The 17,918-nt window shown below is 39.8% G+C and overlaps 1 protein-coding gene across 11 annotated transcripts in view; it reads left to right on the top strand.

Annotated features, from left to right (window-relative positions):
• LOC118806202 (bromodomain adjacent to zinc finger domain protein 2B) overlaps nt 1–15,502 on the top strand; it is a 75,114-nt gene extending 59,612 nt beyond the window's left edge. For 5 of the 11 annotated variants that reach the window (XM_036567695.1, XM_036567660.1, XM_036567668.1 and 2 more), the window contains 21 exons: nt 1,768–1,833; nt 2,181–2,225; nt 2,467–2,499; nt 3,822–3,887; nt 4,834–4,974; nt 5,581–5,835; nt 6,373–6,596; nt 6,711–6,785; nt 6,902–7,130; nt 7,209–7,271; nt 7,682–7,826; nt 7,943–8,688; nt 9,645–9,930; nt 10,183–10,338; nt 10,597–10,757; nt 11,138–11,427; nt 11,955–12,090; nt 12,554–12,700; nt 13,531–13,823; nt 14,039–14,182; nt 14,978–15,502. In XM_036567695.1, coding sequence (XP_036423588.1) covers nt 1,768–1,833; nt 2,181–2,225; nt 2,467–2,499; nt 3,822–3,887; nt 4,834–4,974; nt 5,581–5,835; nt 6,373–6,596; nt 6,711–6,785; nt 6,902–7,130; nt 7,209–7,271; nt 7,682–7,826; nt 7,943–8,688; nt 9,645–9,930; nt 10,183–10,338; nt 10,597–10,757; nt 11,138–11,427; nt 11,955–12,090; nt 12,554–12,700; nt 13,531–13,823; nt 14,039–14,182; nt 14,978–15,134 — 3,858 coding nt within the window. In that variant the 3' untranslated portion in view covers nt 15,135–15,502. The remainder of the gene's footprint in view (nt 1–1,767; nt 1,834–2,180; nt 2,226–2,466; nt 2,500–3,821; nt 3,888–4,833; nt 4,975–5,580; nt 5,836–6,372; nt 6,597–6,710; nt 6,786–6,901; nt 7,131–7,208; nt 7,272–7,681; nt 7,827–7,942; nt 8,689–9,644; nt 9,931–10,182; nt 10,339–10,596; nt 10,758–11,137; nt 11,428–11,954; nt 12,091–12,553; nt 12,701–13,530; nt 13,824–14,038; nt 14,183–14,977) is intronic. The other 6 variants (XM_036567725.1, XM_036567702.1, XM_036567717.1 and 3 more) reach the window with 6 other exon arrangements.
• Nucleotides 15,503–17,918: the final 2,416 nt, after the last annotated feature.

Raw genomic sequence — 17,918 nt, 5'->3', positions numbered from 1 at the left:
ATGCCTCCTCCAGATGAGGTGGTATACTTTGGATCATGAGCAGTTCTTTCACTTCTCCATACTCTTCCCACCATTCTGGTACAAGTTCATCTCTTGTGTCACCTGTCTATAAGATGTTGTTCCAGAACTATACAGGATTTTTTTAGATGTTTTTTCAGATTTTTTAGATGTTTTTCTAATTTGGTCACCCTGATTTTGATTTTACTATGGTTTTTACTTCTCTTGATTGTTGACTTTGACACAGATAGGCCGACCCCCTGGAAGGTGTTTTAGTTAACTGTTGTGAAGGGTTTTCTTCACCAGGGAAATAATTATTCTGTCATCCTCCACAGTTGTTTTCCATTGGCTTCTTTTTCTATCTCTATGATGGGTTTGTTTTGATTTCTCAGCCTTTTGCTGGCTTGTTTCACTGGCAGTAAAGTTCTTTGGACTTCATATTGAGAGTAACAGCAATAGATTCCAAATGCAAATAACACACTTGAAATCAACTCTAGACCTTTTATCACCTGGCCATGGAACTAGTTATTTTTGAGCCCCTAAAAATGGGGGGCTATGTATAAAAATGGTTGTAATTCCTACAATGTTCAACTGTTGTGGATATAAATGTCTTAAAATTAAAGCTGGAAGTCTACACTTTGAGCTCATATTCATTATTTAATTTAACTCCAGTATGCTGTGCTAAACAGCTAAAATAACTATAACTTTGATGTCCAAATTTTATTAACCTAACAGAATAACTTTTTATTGTATCTCTGTATAAGATGCTCAAGATGCTATACATAAAATAATTACATATGAACTAATTGATAAACTAGAAAAAGTAAGATAAAACCACAATGTATAAAATATGTAAAAAACATGTGTAGCTGTCTACAAAGCAGTTATTTAACAGGCTAGTCATTTAATATTTGTATCTTTATACGCTGACTCGAAAGCTATTGGTGTTGAGGAGAAAAAGAAAGTTCTTCCTTCAGTCTCTAGAGGTTTAAATGTTAGTCATCTCTAAATGGCAAAAATTAGCACTCCAGTTAATTTAGACCAAAACCCAAAAAGTCAGGTACAGCACTTTTCACAAAACTGAAATAGATGGAGCAAGTGCAGAACTGTGTCCGTGTTTCTGGAGCTTTGCTACCTTTAGTCTAAAGCTGCCACGCTTGGCCAGCCAACCTTAACAGGCTTTTTCATAGCACGTAATTACATATTTAAATGTAAACTTAATTATTCTTTCTTGGTTTTGCCTCCGTTTAAATCTCTTGGAGTGTTTTGCCATTTTCAAGTTAATGGGATCAAAGAATGATTGGCTTCTGATCTGTAGTACATGCTTGTAATATTAAACAGCCGTTTCAACATAAGAGGTTCAGTTTACTCGTCCTGCCCCCACACTCCCCTCTCTCTCTCTCTTTCTCTTCTTTTGCAACAGAAAAACCTCCCTCTCTAGATAGCTGTTGAACACGACAGTTATAAAAAAAAAAATGTTAGTGTTGAAATTTCCCACTAATGCCTATTGTGAAATAAGTGTCTCTCACCAAAATCCACATCCCATATTCTACGACTGGGTAGTGAATGGTGAATCAGATGTGATGCTGAAACACCTTGTGACTGTGCTTTGTGGTCTGAACCTGTTTAGATTTGAGTGCTCGGAGAGAACTAAATACTGTATGAATAATTATCATGGAATGAAGGCCAAAAAATGATGCTGGATTAGCACTTACTCTTCAGTATCTAGTGATAAATAACCCCTACCCCCACCCCCTTCTGTATTTGTAGGCAAAGAGGAAGAAGAAGGAGGAGGCCACCAATGCAAAGATACTAGAAGCTGAAAAACGAATAAAGGTCAGTAACATGTAAGGGAGGTCTCTTTCATCCTTGGTGTGTGAGAGCAGTTAATGAGCTGCTCTCCTAGTCTTTATATCTTGGTGTATAGATATAGGGCTTGTCATGTATAGCTTCAGACATGACAAGCAGACCTGTTTGGTATTAAAGACAACCTAGGCTAGTGCTGTCCTGTGTTTTAGTATTTCTGTTTCATTACGCAGGGATACAATCCCTCCACCGCTACCATGCAGACGTCTGCCAGTCAAGGGATCTCACAATGCAAATAGATGTAGAAATTCCATGTTGTTTTTTTGCTGTTTCTTTCTCTTTGAGTACAATTATTTATTTGTGCTATCTCCGTGCAGGAGAAGGAACTTCGTAGGCAGCAGGCCTTGATTCTGAAGCACCAGGTATGCATCATCAGCCTGCGCCTCAAAATGCCACTCAGTCGTCAATAATTCAGCTTCTGTCTGCTGGAGAAGGGCTCTTAATCAGAAACACTGTAGGATCTCTCCAACACTCATCTTTCATTGCTCTTTACTCTTTAAATGTTTAGGATACCGCTGGCTTGGGGAATTGCTCATGAAAGTAGTTTACTGAACTGTAATTTTGTTTTTTCTGTCTTAATCCTTTGCCAACTCTTTCTGGCAGGAGTTGGAGAGGCATAGACTAGATATGGTATGGGTATGTTTACTTTTGTACCTCTGCTACCATGTTGTGACTTGGTTGTGATGTGGTTGTCTAGTGTATTGTGTATGGAGGCTGCTGTCACCCCTACATTTCCTTTGCATGGCTCTCACTGCACCTTATACTCTGCTCCAGGGAGAGAGAAATATTATACATACAAATATAAAATGACCAACTTATATTTTCACATTAAATCGATCAGTATTGGTATTATTTTTGATTTATAGGATTTGGTTTGTTCAGTCAGTGAGCTTCATATCAAACACTGTCGGCTACGTATGCTCACACACTATCAAAAGTTTGGAATCACTTGCCATATTAACATTTTTTGTTATTCTGTATCACATAATACACAATTGTACAATAAGGATTCAAATATCGCAAACTACAATCTATTTGCCCAAACGTGTTTTGGTTTTTCGTTCAATATTTTAAAAACATCTGTGAACAAGGAGTGAACAAAAGAATAATAATGTAATTCTGTTTAAATAATTTTTGACAAAGTATCTGTCCTGTACTATGATGAATTCTGAATATTTTTATTATAATGTGTTTCTCAACGCCATGCAGTCATTTTAGGGATCTGTTTTATAATTCTGAATCTAATCTAATCAAAAATATAATTTTTATTTATAGATTTTAGTATTTTATTAATGCATTTAAACCTGTCAAGTTGTACAGGATTAGCATATTAGAACCATTTTATACACCTCTCTGAAACCAGTTTGGTTTTATAATATAAACTTTTGAACAGTAATTCAAAAAATTTAAACGCTAGTGTGCATGTTTGACTGTATATAGTTTCAAAAGGCAGTGATTTCTTCCAGGCAACTGCATCTTGTTTAAATGTGTGTTTTTGAGGAAAGGCATAGTACTTTCAGCAGAGGATTCTTCCACTTATTCTCGCTCCCTTGTTCAGCTTGCTGTGCTCTAAATGACAGTGCTTAGAAGTCCCCAGTTTAATGAATAACACTTGTCTGAACTAAACACAGTTCCTTCTTTTCATTTTTAGTGGCAAATGTTGAGGAACTGACCAGTAAGGGCTTTGCAGATACTGACGCATTTTTCCAAATCAGCAGTACTGACTCAAACTTTATCCTTGCACTGCACTGTGTGTGTAGCATCTGCCTGCTGCCTCTCTCCTTTTTGTTTGTTTGACTTGATTTTGCTTTTTTAATCGTGACTAAATCATCTCAAAATAGGCCACTTTGTTTTTCGCTTGTATGTTTCAGTTATGCATTATGCCAAGGTCAAGCCTTACTGGTTTACTTATTTTTATCTTTCTCTATGTGTGTGGATGTGTGTGTGTGATGTTGTAGGAGCGGGAGAGACGAAGGCAGCACATGCTGCTGATGAAAGCCATGGAGGCTCGGAAGAAAGCAGAGGTGTGCATGGCTCTACAAAGTGCTTTATGAGTTTCTGTCATGGGGTACAGTGTCAGTCTGTAATGACTGTAAAACTACAAAGACATTCCTGCTTATTCAACACATTTTTTGCGTAATTCAGACATTGAGTTGTAAACCAAAGTCATTCAGAGAGGTCTGAAGTGTTGCACTGTAGAGAAATCATTGACTCTGATTTCTTCAGGGGTCGTGGTGTCTGCAATGCAAATGTAGCCATTTTATCTACTATCCAAAATAATCAGTGATCCTGCACGTTATCTATATGCAATGTCGATAAAAGTAAAATAGTGGTAAAAATTAATTCTTTAGGCACTACTTTACGGCACAACCAATGCATGCACTTCCTCACCATAAGTAAACAAAAATCCATATTGTACCATGATCTTATCCCAAAATTGTTATGAATAATTGTCTCAGGCATTGGGCAATATATTCTTAACCAATTGGTGTCATTATGTTCTGTGATGTAGCTTTTAGAGACTAAAAGGTAATTTAGAGATTAAATGTTTTAGACATCTGGTTCCTATTACAATCACTGTGAATAATTCTGTTTGTATAGGTTTCTCTCGAATGGGGTATTTCACATCACACCACTCTGAATGACATTTACATCTTCACAGTTTAATTATGCAAAACAATTGAAAATTCTGGTGGAATTTCCCTTTAAATAGAGGAAAGTGTTACTGATGTGAGTTGTGATGGTCAAAATACCATATCTCTTAGGCATATTCCTGCCTCACTTAAGGCCTGTCTCTGTTAGTGTATCTCTCTGTGTCGTGCTCTGTCTTATGCACTTTCCTTTATTTTGACTGTGAATAAGTGTCTGAATGCATGTCTTGAGAATGCATCTAGTAAGAGTAATAGCTTCCACTGCACTGTGCTTTAGTCGATGCCACACACTGCTCACTGCTCTCTGCTATGGCTGCAGGAGAGAGAACGCCTGAAGCAGGAGAAGAGAGATGAGAAACGCTTAAACAAAGAACGCAAACTGGAGCTGAGGAGGCTGGAGCTGGAGATGGCCAAGGAGCTGAACAAACCCAATGAAGACCTCTGTCTGGCAGATCAGAAGGTAGTTATATACCTCAAGACAAACGGAGGAAGATAAAAATTTATATTCCCTGGTTATCTGGGAATTTTTATTACACTATTCACAAACCTGCATGAAGGTGTAGGACTGTTGGGTCTGTTTCCAAAAAGACATGTTTCTAACTTTAATACAGTGGCATGTTTGTAAGTATTCTTTATCACATTACATGATGTATGTGTAGTACAAGCTGTATTGGACTGTGGCACTGGGATGTGGAGCTCAGCACTACCATCTAGTGGTTACATAATTGTATGAAAAAGTTTGGGCACCATTGGCCAAGTTACATATTTTGTTGATTTTTATGGTGAAAAGAGAAACCCAACCTCTGCAGCAAACTATTTAATAAAAAATGTTTTATGCAAATGTTAATGCACAATTACTTTATATCTTATTATCCTAAATAGAAATCAGTAGGGAATAATATAGTAGTTATTTGTGGCTTGTGCAAAAGTTTGGACACCAAGCCCCTGTGCTAATACAGTGAGGGGAAGGATAACGCAGTAGTGGCTATAACTGTAGCTGTTTGTTTTGTTTCTGTGGGTGTGTCTTGAAAAGTGAGCCTTTGTCTCCCTTTCCCTCCGTTTGTAGCCTCTGCCGGAACTGTCCCGGTTGCCAGGGCTGCTCTTGCCAGGTAGCTGTTTTGCAGACTGTCTGATGGTGATGCAGTTCCTGCGCTGCTTTGGGAAGGTGTTGGGCTTGGACAGCAGCACTGAGTTACCCACATTGCACATGCTGCAAGCTGGACTGCTCAACCTGGGCCCCAGTGCAGCACAGCTGCAGGACCTGCTTGTACGTCTGCTCTCTGCTGCAGTGTGTGACCCCGGCCTTCCTCCAGGACACAGAGTGAGGAACACACATCCACACACAGTCACTCAAAAACACATGATTTCTATCTTAGACAGTATGTTGCTGACTCAAATGTTCTCTGCCCACTCACATGGAAAGTTGCTGGTCAGTTCCCTCAGTTTTTCATTCTGTGTAATCACAGTGGAATGTACTTCTCTATCTGGAAAGATGATCAAATGAGTGCAGACCTCTACAGACCATGTTCTGCTGCTCAGAGAGCATGATCACTAGTGACACAGACACTGTTCCTCTTTGTTTAGATTAACATTCATTTTTGTTGTAATTATAGCCATCTCTTTTCCCAAGCCTAAATCTGAAGTATTTCCCATCTGTATCTGCTAAAATTTTCAGTTTTGCCCTACGTTCTAATCTTAAATCTCATTTGAGAAATGACACAACAAAATGTATCAGTTTTTTTGGAAACAGCTATCCTTCTCTTTAGGACAAAAATCTGATATAGTTTATCTGTTGCTTATTTACATTTATTTAAGAATGTAAGTTTCTATCTGTCACTTTATGCATGTTTTATGGTAGGCTAAAACTGCTCTCGGTGAGCACCTGTCCAGTGTGGGGATAAACCGGGAGAACGTGTCTGAGATTCTGCAGATCTACATGGCTGCTCACTGCAGTCAGACTGAACTGGTCCCACTCGTGGAGAGCCTGAAGACCAAAGCCTTCCAAGCCCACACTCCTGCTCATAAAGCCTCCATACTGGCCTTCCTGGTCAATGAGCTGGCCTGCAGCAAGAATGTGGTCACGTAAGCCCTTCCTCATTCATAAATACAGTAATAACAAAGGGTGGACCTTGACCTTGAAAGTTCAACATTGATGTACTGTTCCATTTCCTATTATGTTCTCTACTCTTCATGCAGTGAAATTGACAAAAATATTGACCATATGACAAACCTACGGCGAGAAAAATGGGTCATTGAGGGCAGCCTTCGCAAGTAAGTAGCCCATTGACGTAGCCCTCATTTTGATCGATTACAAATACTGATCTACTACAGAATCTTGACAAGATGACTGTTAGGGTAAGAGTGTGTGTGTGTTTGTGTGTGTATAGGCTAAGAAGTATCTATGCTAAGCGGACAGGGAAGCGTGAGAGCAGTGTAGGAAACGAGGAGACCCATGTTCTGGGGACCCCCAGCTCTGGCCGCAAACGCAAAAGAAAAACGTCTGCTAGCGAGGACGACGACGATGAGGATGATGACAGTGATGAGGGAGAGTTGGAAGATGATGAAGAAGAAGAGGGTCTGAAGAAAGGAAAGAGAACAGACACATTTGAGGAAGAGGTATGCAACAGTATGTCTGTTTGATAAACATCAGTTTGGGCTTCCAGTGCAATTTTATATACTGGTTGTGTTTTGCAGGATGATGGGGATCAAACAGCCAGTGTGGAAGAGCTAGAGAGAAAGATTGAGAAATTAACTAAGGTAAAAAAAAAAAAATCTCTTATTGACCAATTAAATGAGTCTGAAATAACTACCTGCCAAAGCTGCTGTATTTATTGTTCATTGGTAGTTAGGGTGGTTTTCATGCCACAAAGACTTTCTGTCACATTTAGACTAATTGACTTAGAACTACTATCTTGTATCATGTGTTGGATAAAAGCTTATATGCACTGATTATTTATTATGTAAATAATCGCCTGTCAACACATTATCCTAAGAACATGAATGTTCATATGACCGCACATTATGACATTATGAGAACAGTCAGATGTTTTTACTAATTTTTTTCCAGTTACATTTTTTAACAGAATTACAGAGCTACTTGGAGTCTACAGGTAACAGGACTGGAAAACAACAGATGATTTTATTGGCAACTATTTTGTCTTCCATAGCAACAGAGTCAGATCCGCCGTAAACTTTTTGAGTCATCACACTCCTTACGCTCGATGATGTTCGGACAGGATCGCTATAAGAGGCGCTACTGGGTCCTGCCCCAGTGCGGAGGTGTGTTTATTGAGGGCATGGAGAGTGGAGAAGGTGAGCCTCACTTTGATGTTATTTTGAATAAATTTTCACTTACAAACGACTGCCTTTACAAAATCTGAAAAGGGACCTTATGATTGGCGGTGGTTCTGTTACGTGTGCTTGCTTAGGGCCCGAGGAGCTTCAGAGAGAGAGGGACAGGTTGCAGAATGCTCAGCACATCCAGGTGAAAGAGGAGCCCATGGAGGTGCCTGCTGACAAACCACCCTCTGCCAGCCCGGATGTGAAGCGTGAAGCTTTCTCTCCGGGCCCAAAACAGGAGAAGGACTCGCTCAACTTGTTCCTGCAGAAGCCAGGCTCCTTTTCCAAGCTCAGCAAACTGTTGGAAGTAGCAAAGATGTCCCCTGAGCCCAGCAACCACACCCAAGGCCCCCTGCCCTCTGCTGGACACTTGCTTACAAATACCCAAACTACGTTACCCAATAGCTTCTCTTCCACCTCAACCCAGGGCATTAAATCTGAACTCAGTGCTCCTCTAATAAGCCCTGCCTACCTTGGCAACCTGCAGCAGCAGCTCCACAGTGACCAACTCTACAGGGCTCTGACAGAAAAAAATGCTCACTGGTTTAGTCTGCTGCCACGTTCGCCGTGTGATAACTCCTCACTGGCAGCCAATCCCACCTCTCTACCATCATCTTCCTCCCCTCAACCTTGCAGTGCCAAAGCACAATCACCCATCAACAGCAACACCACTACAACCCAGCCCCACTCCTCCCTTTCATCCAACAACAGCCACTCAGCTTCCAACACCAGGACCCAGTCCCCCTCCTGCCTCTCCAACATTAGCCAGCACATCTCCACTACCAGCCCCTCCACTACTGCAGCAGTCAGTAACTTCCCATTAGCTGGACTGCAGGTGTGTATGTGGTGTTATTTATGTGTCCATCCTTTAACAAAATGTGATTTTGATCACATGCATTTTGCTTCAAACATTAGAACACCTAGCTTTTCAAAATGTTTTAAAGGAATGTTTCAGTGAAAAATCAGATTTACACAATTTTCCACTTATCCTACATTTACTTGATCAGCTGAGACGCTTACTTCTTTAGTTCAGAACCACAAGGCTTACACTGCTAGCAAACACTAGTGGTCAACAGTCACCAAAATAGGCTAAATTGTTTCTGTAAAAATATATAAAAAATTATTTCTATCCACATTTGGGGCTTCACGAAGGTCTCATAGACCTGTCGGTGTGGTTTAGGACAGAGTGTGACTTACTGAATCATCATCATATTGTGCTGCAAACCACATCGACAAGTCGGTGCAACCTTAATGAAGACCTGGATGCAATTTGAATGTGTTGAGAGAAGTTTTGGTGATGGATTTTTACAGAAACGATTAGGCCTATTTGGGTGACTATTGAGTTCTAGTGTTGGAAATGTTAGCCTGATAGCTTTAGTTTTAAACTAAAGAAGCAATGTTTTCTTTTTTTGATTTGCAATAACTCAATATATTAAAATTAACCAGGCTTACTTTGTGGACCTATGGAGAAAATAGTATCATACCTGTAAACATTTAGGAATAATGATATATCCCATACATTTCATGATGTCAGCACTCAACTGTTACAAGCGTTAAAACCAGTCATGGAGCGAAAAGTTTTCAGTATATGCTCTTAGCAAATGTCAAATCGTTACTTAGGCCAACTTTTCAAAGGAAAAATATATACAAAGCATTAACAAAACAGCATTTTTATGCTTGGTAACAAAACCTTTTCATTTTTCTCACTTAACAGGTGTGTACTGCACTTCTTTTTTCTTGCTGTTATATGTTGTCATAGATTTGTCATAGTGAACCTTTTCTCTTTGCCAGATGAAGCCTGGTATACACATGATGGGCCTGCCATTCTGTCACTGGCCTACAGGACTGGCCGGTCTAAATATGACATTTGGAGGCATGTCTGCATCACCTACACTGGGAGAGGTGTATGCTGATGCAGAGGCTAATGGGAATGGAAGCCTCTTGCAGACCCCCAGTGTGGGTACCTGTAAGAGTGAGTCTCCAGTGCTGTCCAGTGAGAAGCCTCCTGAAGCCCTGTCCCCTGCCCTGGAAATTGCCAAAAATCAGGACCTCCCCTCCCCCCTTCCCATCCCAGAAGGTAGGAGAGACACTAACTGCTGTATCCATACTGTCTTTATACACACACACACACACACACACACACACACATATATATATATATAAACCTTCTTAACTTCTAATGCAAGTTAATGTAAGGAGAGTTTATTCCAAGTGGTTTTGAAGCATTTCTGTTGGTCCGTTCATTTGGTGCACGTGTGTGTGTATATGTATGTATCTATGTATATGTATAAGTTTATGTTTTATTTTTTTTTTGGTGTGTGTGTTGCAGAGATGCTGGCTGGCTGGTGGAAGGTGTTGAGCTTTGAAGAGTTGAGCAGTATAGTGAATGTTTGTCATCCTCGTGGGATCAGAGAGAAGGTCCTGCAGAAACAAATCCAGAAACACATGGACTACATCACGCAAGTCTGTGCCAAGAACAAAGACGGTATGACACTTAGCCTGAGTAGCGGAATTTTGTAATGAAATAACTCTTTAATTTCACCTTATGTTCTCTAAAAACAATGCCAAGTTTGAAAATGAAATGCTGACATTATTTTTAGAAAATGTAGACTATTGCATGTAGTCTGGGTCTTCATAATACACCCCTATGTGTAGTGATGCTGCATTTTGGGGATTTTAGATTAACCACAGTGCTCTGTTGGGATTTTGTCTGTGTGTGTGTGTTTATGGTGTGTTTGTGTAGCTGCTGTGATTGATGTGTGTGAGTTGGAAGAGAGCCAGGTTTGTAAGGAGACCATGCAGGGCTGGTGTGTAGAAGAGCATGCCATGGATCTGGACATTGTTGTGCTACAGCAAGTGGAGGAGCTTGAGCGCAGAGTCACCTCAGCTAGTCTGCAGGTCAAGGTGAGCGTCTTTCTGCAGCCTGCTGCTATGAAAAACAAAGTGAGGGACTTGTGTTGTGTGCTGGACCATTCTCAGAAATGTCACCAACTTGATAGTGACTGGTATAAATGTATCAAGCGCAGCAATGTTGAAGGGATTATAATGCACCTTGTTGTTATTGCTGAGTTGAGAATAGTGTACCAGTCAACAATGGACCACCAGAAACTGACCACCAGTGAGAGGCTAGGGCAAACTGTGTTGCAACGGGTGGGCTACAGTAGGAAAATGGCCAATGAGTGTAAATACGCAGTAGGAATATGTAACACAGATGATCAAATAGAAGGTCAAATAGATAGTGATGTCTTGGTGATGGAGTCTTCATTTTGTCTCATGTTGAACAGGGTTGGATGCCCCCAGAGCCACAGTCTGAAAGAGAAGATCTGGTCTATTATCAGCACAAGGCCTTCGGTGAGATTGACAACGAGCCGTTGGACAAAGCGGAAACAGGCATTATGCGGCGCACTAATAACCCGTTGGACATAGCAGTGACGCGCCTGTCTGAGCTGGAGCGGAACATCGAGAGAAGGTACCTGAAGAGCCCCTTAAGCACCACCATTCAGATCACTCTGGATAACGTGGGTACGGTGACTGTACCGGCTCCTGCACCATCCCCTAGTGCTGATGGTGATGGGTAGGTCATCCAGGATCATAGTTCCCTCCAGTAATGCGCCTCTTCACCCGCACTCTCTAACTCACTCTCAATCTCGGGACATCCCGTCACTCCTGCTAGCTGGCCTTCCTGTCCTTCTCCACCTGATCTCCTACTTTTTCTTCCTGTACTCTATTTTTGGCTTGCCACTGCACTGTGAGGGCCTGGTGCAAGTACATCTGTGTGCATTCCATTTGCAAACCTATCTCTCTGGTTTGTCTGTAGTGTTTTGGGTGTAAGGCATGGTGCATTGCATTGGTGTTTGGTGGTGATTTGTGAATTCACTCTATTGTGGTTGCCATGGCTGGAATATGTGTGTGTTTGTGTGAAATGTCTCCTGCCTAGCAGAGCTTTTAAAACATTGAGTGGGTGCAAACTTTTTCTCTTTGGCAAGTTTGGGTACAGCTGTTTCCAGTGGGTCTGTGTTATGTTTTATTATCTGTAGTTCTCCAAAAGGTTGGGTTTGTTCTCCATGCTAGTATCATTCTCTTTTTGGTTCTCTCCAACAGAGGTGAGGAGGACCTGGCTCCAGGGATGAAGCAGTGGCGGAAAGCGCTCAGTGAGGTACGCAGTGGCGCCCAGCTGTCACTCTGCTTGCAGCAGCTGCAACGCTCTATTGCATGGGAGAGATCAATCATGAAAGTGGTAAGGATTTTGCATGCAAAAATGCTCACATTACTAAAAAGTTTCTAGTCATTCAAGCCTGTCACTGGGAGTATAGTATGTAGATGTAGATGTGTCTGTAGATCTAGATGTAGATGTTTAGTATATGTATAGTATATGTAGATGTGTAGTATAGCGTGTAGTGCACGTAGTCTATAATATAAAAGTATAGTGTAACTTGTCTTTTTTAATTATTGCTTTAACATCACCTCATTCAATATGTACCTAAATATTTCTCAGTGTCTGAGCAGACTTTTTTCTAGTGAAAAAGTTACTGCTGTAGCACAAGACTTAATTCCAATTATCAGGCTTTCATCTCTAAATGGCAATTAAGAACAACAATACCAGGCATTTCAAACCAGTAATGAGGATCCATGGCATTAGAACTAGGAGGAGTGTTTTTTGTTCCTTGCTGTTGCTGAGTCTCAGTGCTATGTTGTATTAGTACTGCCAGATGTGCCGGAAGGGGGACAATGAAGAGCTGCTTCTGCTGTGTGATGGCTGTGATAAGGGATGCCACACATACTGCCATAAACCCCAGATCAGCACCATCCCTGAGGGAGACTGGTTCTGCCCTGCTTGCATAGCCAAGGTTGGGGAGGCAGTGCTTTGCCCTCAAACGACCACAAAATACACATTAAACAACTGCAATAAAAACAGTGCAGGGTATTCAGTTTATGATTAATAACATGAAATAAATTAATGGTGATTTGGGGAATGAATATATATATATATATATATATATATATATATATATATATATATATATATATATATATATATATATATATATAAAAAATTTCTTTTTTTTTCCCATCAGCTTCACATGGAGGTCCATTCCTGCCAGGTCATTTTTTCCTTCTCTGTTTCTGGCAGGAGCAGGTCAAATGTTTGACTTATTGTCTCAAAATAATGACATTTAAATGTTTGACGTTGCCTAAATACTTATTTTCCTGACATAAATCTTTTTTTTTTTTTGACATACTATGCCACATTTTGTATTAACTCAAACTTCTGTCATAAGACATTGTTTTGATATAGTCAGTATTTTGAGAAAATAATTATTTTCAGATAGTAAGTCAAAATATTGAGAAAATATCTATTTTTTTTTAGATATTACAGACAATATTTTGAGTAAATATACCCCCCTTTTTTACCACAATATGTCAGAATTACTGTATGTCAAAAACTGAGGAGGATGTTTTTTTCCCCTCCTCTGTCTGGTAGGAATGGGATTCCATACCTTGACTACTCTAACAATATTTATCACATAAATAACACACATAAAACAAAAAATATTTTGGAAAAAAATGCAGGAGTAATTTTTCTTTCCCTCCAGACACTTGCACACGCCTGTCTTTTTTTAACTGTCTGCTTGTAATTAGCTTTTGTCCCCCCCCCCCTTTTACTCTTTCACTGCAGGCGAGCGACTCGTCCCAGAAGAGTAAGAAACAGGCCAGTCGCCCTAGTGGAGGAGGGAAGAAACCATCAGATGTTAAACGCAACAAAAAAGCATGTGTAGCAGGAGAGGCCTCTGAGGATGACACAGCCAACACGAGTGCCAGCAGCACACCCAAAAAAGGAGTAAAGGAAACAAAAAAGAAAAAAACTGAGAGCCTGTCCACTGATGTTGCCAAGGAAGAGAACTCACCAGAGGACAAAGTTAAAAAGGCCAAAACAGTCAGAGACAACAGTAAAGACCTGGAACTCTGCAGGTACTGAACACTTCACACCAATTTAATACACATGGTATTTCGCCTTACAAACTGTATTGTTTAAATAGTCTTCTCTACCTGGTGGTGTATGGCAGGACAGTTCTTGTAAATCCACTTTTTCCACAGAAACTGCCACAGATATTAATATAAAGACTTTTTAAGAGGACCTGAAAATGTAGGTGGACATAAGAACTTCAAATGTGATCACTCTGCAGGTTGCTGTTGGCGGAGCTACAGTCTCATCAGGACGCCTGGCCTTTTATGACTCCGGTCAATCCTAAATCAGTCCCTGGTTACCGCAAGGTCATTAAGAAACCAATGGACTTCTCTACCATCCGTGAAAAACTCTCCAACAGCCTGTACGTACCTCAGCATACACTGTTTATATATATATATATATATATATATATATATATATATATATATATATATATATATATATATATATATTTAGGACCATGCCTCAAGGTAAAATATTAAAAATTGCCATATTTGCCAGAACTTGTACATTTTCTGATGTAAGTTGTATGTCAGTTGCTCTAATGGAAGCACTGTTGTAACCTGGGACAACAAGAAATCAACAGATGGAACCTGAGGAGTTGACCACAAAAGTAAAATGCATTTATTGGCCAAAGATACTAATATAAAAAACAGCTGCATGGTTTAATAATCAAGTACAGATTCCATATTAAAGTTTAATAGGAACAAAGCAGGAGAAAACACTAGGTGAACCTTCAATATTTTTTCAAGTTCACAGTGGATACCGTTCTAGTAAAATTGTATCTTATCACATGACCAAAAACAGTGCATACATGTGCCTCTTTCCTGTTTACATTTAAAGCAAAGATTTGAGCAATCTGAAGAGCAAACACGAATTTTAATAAAAGTGGGAATTTTTTAATTATTTTTGAAAACAGTACAACAGCACATTATATTACAATTACAACACTTATTTTATTTTGATTTTTGCAACATTTTAAACAAAGTTGGGACAGGAATCTCTTCCCGTCTTTCTTTGAGGAACATTGTTTTTTGATTTTTTGTATTTTACATACTGTGTCAACTTTCTGATTTGGGGTTGAAATATTGGTTCATTGAAGTTGTAAACTTGCCTCATTTTAATTTGGTATGTCTGTTTTTTTTTCTAATTTCAGATACCAGAATCTGGAGACTTTCATCATTGATGTTAACTTGGTTTTTGATAACTGTGAAAAGTTTAATGAGGATAATTCTGACATTGGACGTGCAGGACACAATATGAGGAGATTTTTTCAGCAGCGATGGACTGAGCTTTTAAAACAAATGAACTAGAACTCTGAAAATCTCAGCTTACAGAACAGGCTTCGCCTGTAATAAAAAAATGCACTCATTCGCAAGTTTCCTGTAGTCTCAGTTCTCTCGTTTTTAACAGGAACCCAGAATACCAGCATTTCACCAGTGTTGCCATTCCTGATATGTAGAGAAAGGTGCCAGATTGCTCCAGACAAAATAGGGTGTCTTTTAAAGTGCAATACCAATTCTGTTTCCTTTAAAGAACTCCCACACAGCCCCATCCATTTCATCCACATGTAAATATACAATTTGTTTTTGTGCTTTTTTAATACAGTAAACATATTTAATGTTGTTAATTATTTATGATTAAAATGGTCTTCATTTTCTATGAAAAGAAGAAAATGTAAAAAAAAAAATGCTTTAAAATCATAATGAATGTTTTCCTGAAACAAAAGTCAATGTAAAAAACAATTGTTTACAGTTTGGTGCCTTAGTGGTACCAGGAGACACATTACAACATTGTAAAACAGAATTTGTGTACAAATTTGTTAATCACTCAATGCTGAGACTACATGTGTGTGTATATAATGTCCATGTGTGTTTATACTTGTGAAATATGTATGATGTGTACATAATGTTGCAAACATCCTTTACGCCTTAGTTGATTGGTTAGTGTTTAAATAGTCTCACCATGATAATGACTACAGTATTACAGTGTTAATGGCACTGTTCACTCCCTCAACACTGTGGTCTCTTACCACTTTATTAGTGCCTAGCCTTCTGTCAATATATGGAAGATTTCCTATCTCTTTGCTGGCTATAAATCAGTGTTTCTTGGTCCTGCTCCTGTGGTACCCCTGCCCTGCACATTTTAGTGTTTTCTGTGCTTCTGTGCCACTGAAACTCATCAGGAGTTAGTGCAGGGAACTCTCAACTATGCAGGACGGCTGGTCTCCAGAAGCAGCACTGAGAACCATTGGCTTACATCATACAACACTGACAGACCTCAAACTTTTGTTCTTTTCTGTTCTGTTAATTTCCAAGTTTCCAGTGTAGTTCATCTCTGAAAATATAAAAATAGCCCTCTGGTGACGCACATGCAGCATGCCAGCTCATCTTTTACAGCCTCTGCTTACAGGTCTCCAGCATGCTCAGAGAATGCTAATACTGACACATGCAAGCAAGAAGACACCACATAACAATGGAGATGGAGGCCGGCCCGTGATCAGCCACAGCTGAGCCATAATGCAGCGCCATCAGAATTCCAGCATCGTTCCTGTTTTCTTTGGCCATGGACATGAGGCTGTCACTGATGTACGCTTGTGCTGTCTTTTCCATCGTGCTGTGACAACCTTCTTCCAGAAGAGAGGTTTTCTACTGGTGCTCTTGTAAAAATGTAGCATCCTGGTCTAAAAAGTTTTATTTTAACTAGTGGTTGGGAGGGGCACCAATTTAATAAATTATGTTTCTAAATGTAGAGTGGGTTGTGTTGCAGTTTGTTTTAAGTTTACACATGTGAGGCTATGAGACAATATTTAGCTCTTTATGGGGACCAAATGTCTTATTTCAACCTTTTGACATTGTGGGCAAATTTGGCTGCTTCTCACAAGAGGGGAAGAACTTCATGTGTCAAGAACACTATAACTAACCCACATACAACCACATCAACAACAGTTCCTTTTTAACCTGGGAGCGTGCTTCTCTGAGAGCCACTTTGCATGGCCACACTCCATAAGTTCGCCATGGGCTGCGCTGCCGTGGCGGAGCTCCACAAAACATTATGAGAAAGGCCCATATTATTGCCACTGCTTTTTTGGTGTGTATGCCCAGGTGTCCAGGCCAATAGGGAGCCCCTTTAGCAACTATGACAAAACTGTCAAAAGGACTGTTTCAACTCATGGCTATAACTTCATTCAAAGATCCTAATGCCATTAACCTGCCCCTACATTAGAAAATGTCTTCTTCACTTGTGGAAATAAAAGTTAAACTAGTTTTACTTATCATTCCTGAACATCCACTTTATTTTCTCCTTCAGCCACTGCTTAGCTGGATAGGATTATATGACCACGTGGTTGGTAAAGAGAACTTGCTGGTGTGGTTAGTTTTCCTCTGGTTTTGCATTATAGATTATATTTTATGTTCACAGCTTATTTAATTTTATAGTCTGTACAGGGTGCCTTTACTTGATGTGAACTATTTTATTTAAAATGATTATTAACGTGAAGTAAATGTGCATTGTCAGACCAGCCATACGTAATCTATGTGGAATCATGAGATTTAGTGTGAAAACTGTGTGGTTCTGAAAATGTGGTAGCTTACTCAACTGTGTAGCCCTCACAGACCTACCCAATCAAATGAGGAGAGAATATTTATTAAGCTGCATTTTTAAGATAATGAAATGTGTTTTCTATGAGCTGTCACTGTATTATGGCTAATCAAAATCATTACACTCTCTGCCTTATTTTCTAAGCCCTCAAAGCACTGCTTTGCAACCTATGCTATCAGTCATTGCCTCAAGCCTTCAGTTCTATAGTCAGTGCCTGTTATGCCTGTAACCAGCATGAGGACACCGAGGTACTCGGTAGTTTCAACAGGGTTTATGAGATTCACTTTAGAAACAGCAACAGTGCCCAATCAGTGGTAGTATTGAGCAATAGCAAACAGCTGTCGGGTGTAGACATTGTGATGGAAAAATAAGCCTTTAGAGGTCTTTTGGCATGTCAATCAAACAACCTCTTCCCAAAAAGGTAGACCACATTTTGCGGTGAAAAGGATTAGACTTCTTAATCACAACACTTAAGACACCCCAGGAGTAAGTTAGGG

The sequence above is a fragment of the Colossoma macropomum genome, unplaced genomic scaffold, assembly GCF_904425465.1.
Source record: "Colossoma macropomum unplaced genomic scaffold, Colossoma_macropomum, whole genome shotgun sequence".
Taxonomy (NCBI): Eukaryota; Metazoa; Chordata; class Actinopteri; order Characiformes; family Serrasalmidae; genus Colossoma; species Colossoma macropomum.
This window is presented reverse-complemented; position numbering and strand designations above follow the sequence as displayed.